Genomic DNA, 10,777 nt, shown 5'->3' with positions numbered 1-10,777 from the left:
TAGAAACAGCCACAACTCTCTCTGCCAATCAATGTCTGTCTTATAATGTTGAACACTAGAAACAGCCACAACTCTCTCTGCCAGTCAATGTCTGTATTAAAATGTTGAACACTAGAAACAGCCACAACACTCTCTGCCAATCGATGTCTGTCTTATAATGTTGAACACTAGAAATAGCCACAACACTCTCTGCCAATCAATGTCTGTCTTATAATGTTGAACACTAGAAACAGCCACAACACTCTCTGCCAATCAATGTCTGTCATATAATGTTGAACACAAGAAACAGCCACATCACTCTCTTTACCAATCAATGCCCTTCTTTTTTGTTGAACACTAGAATCAGCCACAACACTCTCTCTACCAATCAACGCCCGTCCTTTTCGTTGAACACTAGAATCAGCCACAACACTCTCTCTACCAATCAATGCCCGTCTTTTTTGTTGAACACAAGAAACTGCCACAACACACTCTCTACCAATCAATGCCCGTCTTTTTTGTTGAACACTGGAAACAGTCACAACACTCTTTGTTCTGAAGCTAAGTTAAATTTCTCTCCAGAACAAATAAATGTTCACAAATTGGCCTCTGTTTCGTTTTGGAATTGGAATGATTGTTTTTTGTTAGTTTTAATCGCTACTTTAATGCCATACATTTACTCCTGAGACAAAGGCTATGATGGTTAAATCGGGATGTTTGAAGTCGTAAAATACTTTTGTTTCGTTCCCATTCCGTAATAAAACCGTGGTGCAAGTTTTACGTCACCCGCATTTAACCTCACATTCAGGTAAATGCTGTAAAATTATTTTATAGTCCAACATCAAAGTCAAACCCCTCTGATCCGCCATGCCCTGTAATTAGCATAGGGGAGTTCCAAGCTTGGAACTTTTTTCGTTGTCGGAACGTAATCCACAGTTTCGTATCCCAATTTCATCATAAGCTGTGATCCCATTGTTATCTGGTTTTATTACGTCACGTGACACCTTACAAAACTGGTGTGAATTGTGCGAAAATACAACCTTCTCTTTTCAACGTTAAGGAGGAAAATGATACGATAAGATTTTCGCGGGTTTTAATTTCAGTTGAGAGCAATAAAATGCTCGTTTCTGCAGATTATCTGATATTGCAACGCAGCGGACGAGGCTCGCGGTAACGTATGCTGCTGGAAGAAGTAAACCTGTCGAGCCAGGGAAGATGGGGATTAAGACAACAATACTACGTACGCTAGGTAGATACGCAGCAAGACTAATATTACACCTACGGCTTTAGGGAGTCACGTAGTAGGATTCTAGCTGTCGATCAGGCGAGATATTAGTGGTTTTAGTAGCGTGTATTTTGGACGATGATTTATATAATTAGAGTTTGAGAACAAGGTTGGCTATAAGCCCGGAGAGTTACGTGAGTTAGTATTACATGGTATTAATGTACGGAGAAAAGTTTCATTTTGCCAGATAGGTGGATACTGGATATATGTTAGAATGTGTTTACCTTGTAGAGTGAGTTGGTTGGGGTTTACTCCACTTTAGCAATATTATAGGAAGGTCACACACCCGATACCCATTTTGGCCGGCTTTGTTACAAGGAACATGTTCTCCCTCGAGTTTCCACAAGGGTGTTTGACAGCACACTCTCGTCGCTAGAAAGTCTGGGTTTGTTTCCCCGTATGTGTTAAAAGTTGAGTTTAACCATTATCTCATAGATGATTGCATCGAACCCGTCATCGTGGGCGGCTACTCCCAAAACTGGACAATGATTTATCTGGGTCGTTACAGGCCAGTCGTGGAGCTGGAATATTCTTGTTAACAGATTAACGTTTGTGAAACATATATGAACAACATCCTTGATTTAGAGCTGGATATTCCACAATGGAGAATGTTTTCATTTTACAAGCATTAATTACAAAATGTCTCTTTGAAAGGGCAGGTAAATTATATGAATGTTTTGTCGATTTCCGTAAAGCATTTTATTCCTTTCAAAGAAATAAACTTTGGCATTTATTTGGTAAACATTGGTGGTCATCAAAGATGGTAAAATCATTAAAAGCTATTTACGAGTCAGTGAAATATCGTCTACGCACAAATGTCAATAACCTCACACATACGTTTGATTGCCCTTTGGGAATACGTCAGGGCTGTGTTTTCAGTCTATTCTTGTTCTCTATTTTTTCATAAATGAATTTGTTCTTGAAATATAAAAATTGCATATCCAGAAGTTGTCCTATTACTCTGATTCGGTAATATGTCTTCAAAGTCAAATCAGCCAACTATTGTGTCCAGTGGTAACTGTACATAAATCAAAATAAAACAAAAGTTGATTTTTTTTATAAATGACGAAGGAAAATTATGAAAACTAGATGCATCTATAGAGAGTAGTTTCATCCTATACTTACCTTGCTTACTGCGACTTCGAGTTGGAATAAATATCTAGAATCTACATTTGTTAAACCTAAGAAGGTGTTGATAACAATCCAAGTTTGTTAAAATATGATAATCTTCCCTCTAATTTATAAGATAATGCCAATTCTACTTTATGGATAAGAAATTTGGGGTTATGAAAATGTGATTGTGTAGAAAAAAGCTCATATGTATGCATGCAGACGCGTCTTTGTAGTTCGATCCCCCAACAAATGACGTTGTACTTGGGGAATGTTGCACAAACCCATTGTATATATTTTCGCTTCAGCGTTGCATAAATTATAGGTAAAACTAACGACTCGTCCATTCACGCGATACTCAGTGAACGCCTATAACATGCTTGTCTATCGCTATCAAAATGCGTGTGACTCACGCAATGAATATAATTGGGCAACACATATCAAAACCACCCTTTTCGGTGTTGGCCTCGGATACCCGTGTTGGAAATGTCACTATTACCACAAAGAGCATAATATGTTTTTATTAAGAAGATTTTAAAGAGCGTCATACGACTCTTGCTCAGACGTTGTTTGATCAAGGTTACAACATTCAAGGACTCAGTAAAGCTTTCAAAAGTTTTATGATAGACATGTGGAGGACATTTCCAAAAGTGACGCATCAGTGACAAAAACGATGTCCGATGTAATTCCCTATTTTGACTTGTATCATATGTTCCCGTGTATTTTTTCAGGTGGACAATTGACTTGCCTTCGCATGTGTTTGTGACGGGTGCCACCGGTGGGGCAGGATATGCTCACCTTTTCGCTAACACCTATTTGATTGTGATTCATAAACACATGCTCATGATATAGTCGGAATTGTACAATCGACTTTGCTTCTTGCAGGGATTTCTATTGGACATGAAAAGGGTTTTGCCGTTTTATTTTCAGCAAATGTGGATAGAAAAAATACACGAAAAATAAAATGTACATAAACGTATTCTCCCTTCGAGCAGCAATTCATACTCGAAGAATATCAGATATCTGTTACAATGAAACGATTCGGGTTTCGTTAGCTCAGTCCAGAGCAGATGTTTGTTATTTAAAGATTTATAAAGGCATATTTGAAAAGTCTAACAATATATGTACATATTGTACCATTAATATTATAGAACACGAGTATCACATTATGCTTGTGTGTAAACTCTATAATCAATTAAGACGTGCATAATTTGCACGTGTATTTTGCTTTACTGTTTTCCTCCATGACATTTTTAAACAAGTGTTAAAATAATGCCGTTTAAGACATTGCAAATCGATAATGGCTGCGTTGTGACGCACCGTTTGTCGAATACCAGGCCACCAACATTTTCCAATGACATATATCCAATATATACTCCGGAATATTTTGTGTAGTCAGGTTCAATGAACTCCATACAACCTGTGCGTTTCTTTTTTTGAAGAGTGTACTTACTCACCCACTCGAAGTGACGCAGGTCTTAGACGGGGATAGCACTTTGGCGACTACCAGGAGAATGGTATGGTGCTGACAAACCCAGAAACAATCTAAGATTAGAACTACTCCACAAGGAAGTCATTTCTTGATAAAGTGGTTGCCTGACATTAAGTTAGTGATTGAGTGAGGGATCTTTGTTATGACGAGCCAACGCTTTAAACTCTAGGCTACCTTACCGACCTTAGAGTTTTAAAGATTCACCTACTAGATCCTCAAACTTCATTTAAGAGGCATGTTTTTCATACGCTCAGTTTACAAACGTCATCATCTGACAACTGTCCAAATCTGATCCTTATGGATTATTTTGATAAACACTCGTATTATTCTTGTTGCACAGTTTTCGCTAAAACAAAACATTCGATTACCTGAATGGTATCTTTCACTGTGTCTTTTACATAAATACAATTTCAAACTTACACATTTGCTTTGTTCCAGTGATACGTCTGCCGTAAAGCTGACTTCATGACATAAGTTACGCCATGCACCGGTTGTCTCCCTTTCATTACTCATCAGTTTCAATTGTTTTACGACATGCCGTAAATTGGTCTGAGGGAACGTTTTTGTGAACGTGCAAGCCGTTTTAATGAACTAGAATGATGGCAGCACGCGAGTTTGTCAGCCCCTTGCCTTCAAAGTCACCGTGGCTATCTTTCAATTGGAAGATGAGTGCGCATGTCAAAAATAACCATTGTCTAAGAATATTCAGAGCTATTTTCACACCCCCTGCGACAGTGCAGTTTTCACGGTCAATTGATCTGTCCAATCAAAATCATAGATACAGGCATTATTAATCCCACATGGGTTATCCACCCTTTCACGACGTCACGGAGTACGCTCCATGCTGTAAATTTAGCCTATATTACCCAAGCCAAATTCGACTGACGTTTCCAATTGACCTATCCACTCATAATACTGTTTAAGTACATTAGCCGTGTCTGCAGTTATCTCCCCTGCACTAATCCTATCAATACAACCTTAGATCAACCCGTAACGTGACATACTCAGGCTTTATTCTTCCGACGTTGTCAATTCGCGCTGTCTATAATGGCGGCGAATATTCGACAAAATTAAGGGTGTCTGTCAGTGAAGGATTTTCCATGATTAATTGATCATTTTCCATATTTGCAATTACTCCTCCCTGAAGACTATTTGTCAGCTTCACTCTTAACCGGGCCCACAGATGGCAGCAGAGTCGCAGCTATCGGTTACACAGTAATTTACAGAATCGCGCAAAGCCGCCCATCCCCGCGGACGCGCCTTACACAAACACGATGGTGTTCTGTTTTCGCCTTCCGGGTACACTTTCAGTATAACCTAAAACAAAAAAGGCGTAAAATTGTGGAACGATTGTAAAAGCGAAATCGGGTATGAATTAGAAATTAATGAAAATTGTGTTCAAATAATTCTCAAAGTTACATTGTTTTACGGCAGATTTAACTAAGCAATTTGTCAGTGGTTGGAAAAGACATTTAATCTAATCCTAGGGGACGGGGAAATTTGCCGCTTCCCTCTGATCAGCGTTCTAGCAGTGTTGGTTCATACATGCTCATTTCACGAAGGGCTCCGTCTGATTCACTACGGGCACAGACAGGCTGAATTTAAAAGCAAAACACGGTCGTAAAAAAAACTTAGATGAATAGAATATTTCTCTAAAAGCGCGTGAGACATAACACTATCAAATGCAAAGTATCGCTGTGATAATTAAGGAGACGTTCTCACGCGAACGGGACATGTATATTTTATGCTATCAGTTCGTGTTTATGCAATACATTGGATGTTTTTGTCAAAGAAATTTTAATGTTGTTTTCTTATTCCAACTAACTGAATATTCGTAAGATGAAATTAATTTGAATTGAAACTCTTGACGCAGTGCCTATTTAAATGCATATTTCATTGTCGAATAAGGTCATTAAAAGTAAAATTGTCCTTGTCGGGAATTAATGAAGGATGTCGGTTTCCGGTAGCTGTACACTGTACTCTTTGAAACGGTTCGGGACCTTTGCCAAATATATACTTCAGACACGTGATAATTGAGGTATCCTCTTTAATACACTCTAAAACGATAATACCTTTATCAAATGAGTTGAATCAATGCTCCTCAGCAGTGTGTCAGATATACCACAGCGTGTCGGCTGCATGTGTGAGGTAGGTAACACACAGGTCGTTGACCTCATCTCTTTGATTCTCCAGGAAACTGAAACCCCAAGGGTCGTGGGGCTGATACCTACACAGCGAGTTGTGCCCCTTGATGACTTGGCCATCAGGGCCCAAATTTAATAGTCTGAACTGTCTAATACTCTGACCTTGACATTCACGCATCCAGGTGGAGATAACTCTCCAATGAGACACGAGACACGACTGATGTTTATGGCACTGCGTGACGTGCATCACAGCAACGCCCGAACTCAGGTTTGATATTTCAAGCCTGCCAGACTGGGCGCTCGTGCCGAGCACGTGGTATCACCACAAGTCGGCTCGCACTCAACTTCTCGCCTTCATCGTCTAGAGAACGTCCCTAGAAAGGAAGCGGTGTGCCATGCGTCGTCCACAGCAGGGAGCCCAGAGCTCTGGCGCTGATGTAGGGTGTTCTAACTAATGAACGGTCCCCGAAGGTTTAGTTTATGACTCTGTTCTCTCGTTTTCTGACTGTTGTGAAATGCGTGAAAAACTTTGTCACACATTCTGTTCTCGGTATCCTTCATTACGTGCTAACGTCTAACCCTGGGCCCATCGCATCTGGCTCGAAAGCAGCACATATTTTCCGATTAATGCCAATTTGCCGGCGTGATTTGATTTCCCGCGCTAGTCTGACGTCGACAGTTTAAACATGACGCCTCCTGTGACGGCAGGGGCCAGTAATTGTATCAATCTGCATGCAGGGGAGGATCCCCAACAGCCTGCTTAAAAAAATGGCGCAGTCGGAAGATTTTTTTGGAAAGTTTTCCTCAACGGTTAATCCTTCGAATTTCTGACATTTTGGACGTGTGTGCAATTTTTGTATTAGTGCTGCAGCAAATAGGTTTTACTAGTACGTAATAAAATATGTTTCCGCGTAAAACATGTCCTGCCCATGGAAACAGTGACTGTTTTCCGGCAGTAGCGGCATGATTGGGTCGTATAATCTCAAGGACGTCTACCGAGAAGAGAATCGAGTTCATTTTTCTCTTTTCACTCGCGTGAAACAATGTCGAAACTTAATTTTCTATTTTCTTTAATACAGTTTATGTGACATCGATCTAACATGCACTAACAATGAGTATATGTTGGTCCCCAGTGCGCGCTCAGACTGTATCACATCTACAGCAGGCACCACGACCACCTCAGTCTGAACCACATCATCTACAGCAGACACCACCACCTTAGTCTGTACCACATCATCTACAGCAGGCACCACCACCACCTTAGTCTGTACCACATCATCTACAGCAGGCACCACAACCACCTTAGTCTGTACCACATCATCTACAACAGACATCACCACCTTAGTCTGTACCACATCATCTACAGCAGACACCACCACCTTAGTCTGTACCACATCATCTACAGCAGGCACCACCACCTTAGTCTGTACAACATCATCTACAGCAGGCACCCCCACCTTAGTCTGTACCACATCATCTACAGCAGGCACCGCCACCTTAGTCTGTACCACATCATGTACAGCAGGCACCACCACCTTAGTCTGTACCACATCATCTACAGCAGACATCACCATCTTAGTCTGTACCACATCATCTACAGCAGGCACCACCACCACCTTAGTCTGTACCACATCATCTACAGCAGGCACCACCACCATCTTAGTCTGTACCACATCATCTACAGCAGGCACCCCCACCTTAGTCTGTACCACATCATCTACATCAGGCACCCCCACCTTAGTCTGTACCACATCATCTACAGCAGGCACCACCACCTTAGTCTGTACCACATCATCTACAGCAGGCACCCCCACCTTAGTCTGTACCACATCATCTACAGCAGGCACCACCACCTTAGTCTGTACCACATCATCTACAGCAGGCACCACCACCTTAGTCTGTACCACATCATCTACAGCAGGCACCCCCACCTTAGTCTGTACCACATCATCTACAGCAGGCACCACCACCTTAGTCTGTACAAAATCATCTACAGCAGGCACCACCACCTTAGTCTGTACCACATCATCTACAGCAGGCACCACCACCTTAGTCTGTACCACATCATCTACAGCAGGCACCACCACCTTAGTCTGTACCACATCATCTACAGGAGGCACCACCACCTTAGTCTGTACCACATCATCTACAGGAGGCACCACCACCTTAGTCTGTACCACATCATGTACAGCAGGCACCACCACCTTAGTCTGTACCAAACCTTAGTCTGTACCACATCATCTACAGCAGGCACCACCACCTTAGTCTGTACCACATCATCTACAGCAGGCACCACCACCTTAGTCTGTACCACATCATCTACAGCAGGCACCACCACCTTAGTCTGTACCACATCATCCACAGCAGGCACCACCACCTTAATCTGTACCACATCATCTACAGGAGACATCACGACGACTATCTTAGTCTGTAACACATCATCTACAGCAGGCACCACCACGACCATCTTACTCTGTACCACATCATCTACAGCAGGCACCACCACGACCATCTAAGTCTGTACCATACGCCGTTGAGTAACGCCGCATTCAGCAGTATTCCTGCTACCCGACAGCGGTCTGTAAAGTATCGAGTCTGGTCCAGACAAATCTGTGATCAAGCGAGAGCATACATGGATGTCAACTTCTATATTACGAGGAACACAACGTTTCGGAATAACTGCTCACTCCTTCATCAGTGGCTGGGATGCTGGGATGCAGGGAGCATACATTGTACGTGGAAAACAGCACTGGGAAGATAGCAGAGTTGGAAACTCGGGAGAGCAACAGGTATTTAGCACTGATGTGTTGTAAGCAATGGACACGTGGAAGGCAGGGGTTACCTACACATGCTCTCTGCATCCTAGCCTTCATCCCCCCGATGGAGGAGTAGGTTTGTACACCAAGACATTGTGTTCCTCGTACTAAAGAAGTTGACATCCTTCTGAATGCCATACACAGTCTTAAACCTGTCATTGTTATCATGAGTGTATGTGAATATACAGAGTTTCATGTTTTGAACACTGACATTTGTGGTTGACCAAACCATGGTTTTCCTTTTGCGAAATATATATCTAAAAATAGATTAAAACGTTTCAGTTTGTTCTAATTTCGTCCAAATATAATTACAGTAAACTACGGTTATAACGAACTTATAGGGACTAATTATTTTAGTTCGTTATAACCGTAGTTCGTTATAAGCATTATATACAGCATATATACATGAAATGTTCGGGGCTAAAAAATAAGTTCGTTATAAGCGTGTTCGTTATAACCGTAGTTTACTGAATATATATATTTTACTAACTGATCTCTAAATGAACTGGTAATATTATCTTGCACTTCTGCTCCATGAGTAAACCCAATAGATGCTGTAAACAAGTGTACTTACAACTGATGTGCCCGTCTAAAACATAGACAAAAGGACCCATAACCAGCTTCGGGGTAGGGGTGAAATTATTATTTTTTTCGAAATGCCATCATTTCACAGAATGTCATCAGGGATTTTCAGAATCAGTAATAATAGGACAAATTTTACCACACCAGAAAATGTGATCAGGAGCAGTCGCGTTTCCTCAGTGTCAGCGGCCACATCTGAGCAGGGTACTACATTATTTTCATTGTTGCTAGATTCCTGTCATTTCCGAAAACAAGGCAACAAAGTAAATATCGCTCAATAAATCAATTTCGTTCACCGCAGTAATTTTACAGAATTAATTTTCTTTACTTGCGTTACTACTATTGAAAGATAGCCATTCCATATCCAAATCACCGTAAGGACAATCCATTTTGTATCATGTAGCAGCTAGACGACATCAAACACCAGCACCAAAGCATTTATTTATTTATAACTCAGATGAAATGTTAAAGACCAGACAAAATTACTTAATTAATTATATTGCTGATAAATGCAGGGATTAAAACGAAAATAGAAAAACGAATTGATCGTAAACACCGATCGAGAATTCGGGGAAAACCCGGAAAGTAGTTCCGGCAAAAGTTCACACGATCAATTTCACACACAAAAAATCACATCGTGTGAACTTTTTTGGTCCGTTCACAGGCATGTGAACTCCAAATATCAGATCACGTGACTACCCATTCAGCCAATCAGCATGAAAGAAACAATGTAAAGTATGAAATTCTTACACTATAAAACATTGTTCTATCATGACGTCATTTCTGGAAATTCGAATATGCGCTCGCAACCTGATGACGTCATATATTGGGCGACATATTTTTGCGAGGGAAGTGTCAAGTAAGTTGCTCCCCACAGATGTATCTGGGTAACGCAGACACACGCAGTGGCCAAACGATCGCATCCTAAAGTGGGCGAGACATGACGATCGGTAAATAAGGAGAAAAGGTACAAAGAATGGACGTGAGGATTGTACGAATATGCGGAAAATATCAAACTTAAAACACCTGTTCGTATAATGTACAGTAAACTACGGTTATAACGAACACGCTTATAACGAACTAACTTTTTAGTCCCGACTATATGCTCTGGTTATGCTGTATATATGCTTATAACGAATTACGGTTATAACGAACTAAAATTAGTAGTCCCTTTGAGGCTTACATGATGTTGATACCTCATAAAGAAATAATCGACTCTTGGTCGTTTTTATCGTACGATAAAACACTATGTATCGTGACAAATCATAGCATGTGATGAAATCGTAGCATATAAAAAATAAAGAAAGGGAACTAGACATCCCTGTCCAAGACTACATGTGTCCTGGGTTTTCCGCAGTTCCCTCGATGT

The 10,777-nt window shown here is 41.0% G+C and overlaps 1 protein-coding gene across 1 annotated transcript; it reads right to left on the bottom strand.

Annotated features, from left to right (window-relative positions):
* Window positions 1-5,978: 5,978 nt before the first annotated feature.
* LOC139441817 (periaxin-like) lies at window positions 5,979-8,522 on the bottom strand. Its single transcript, XM_071222574.1, has 3 exons — window positions 8,283-8,522; window positions 7,121-8,181; window positions 5,979-6,063 (listed from the first exon to the last, which is right to left on the bottom strand). The coding sequence occupies exons 1-3, from the start codon at window positions 8,520-8,522 to the stop codon at window positions 5,979-5,981; spliced, it is 1,386 nt and encodes a 461-aa protein (XP_071078675.1).
* Between the last annotated feature and the right edge of the window lie 2,255 nt (window positions 8,523-10,777).

The sequence above is a fragment of the Haliotis cracherodii genome, unplaced genomic scaffold, assembly GCF_022045235.1.
Source record: "Haliotis cracherodii isolate W230 unplaced genomic scaffold, xgHalCrac1.p SCAF_45, whole genome shotgun sequence".
NCBI lineage: Eukaryota > Metazoa > Mollusca > Gastropoda > Lepetellida > Haliotidae > Haliotis > Haliotis cracherodii.
This window is presented reverse-complemented; position numbering and strand designations above follow the sequence as displayed.

Coding starts and splice junctions, on each gene's coding strand:
- LOC139441817 (XM_071222574.1), bottom strand. CDS start 8,522: ATGGTCGTGGTGGTGCCTGCTGTAGATGATGTGGTACAGAGTAAGATG. Junction 8,182..8,282: donor TGCCTGCTGTAGATGATGTG/GTACAGACTAAG, acceptor GATGTGGTACAG/ACTAAGGTGGTGGTGCCTCC. Junction 6,064..7,120: donor GGGACCAACATATACTCATT/GTTAGTGCATGT, acceptor TTGGGGTTTCAG/TTTCCTGGAGAATCAAAGAG.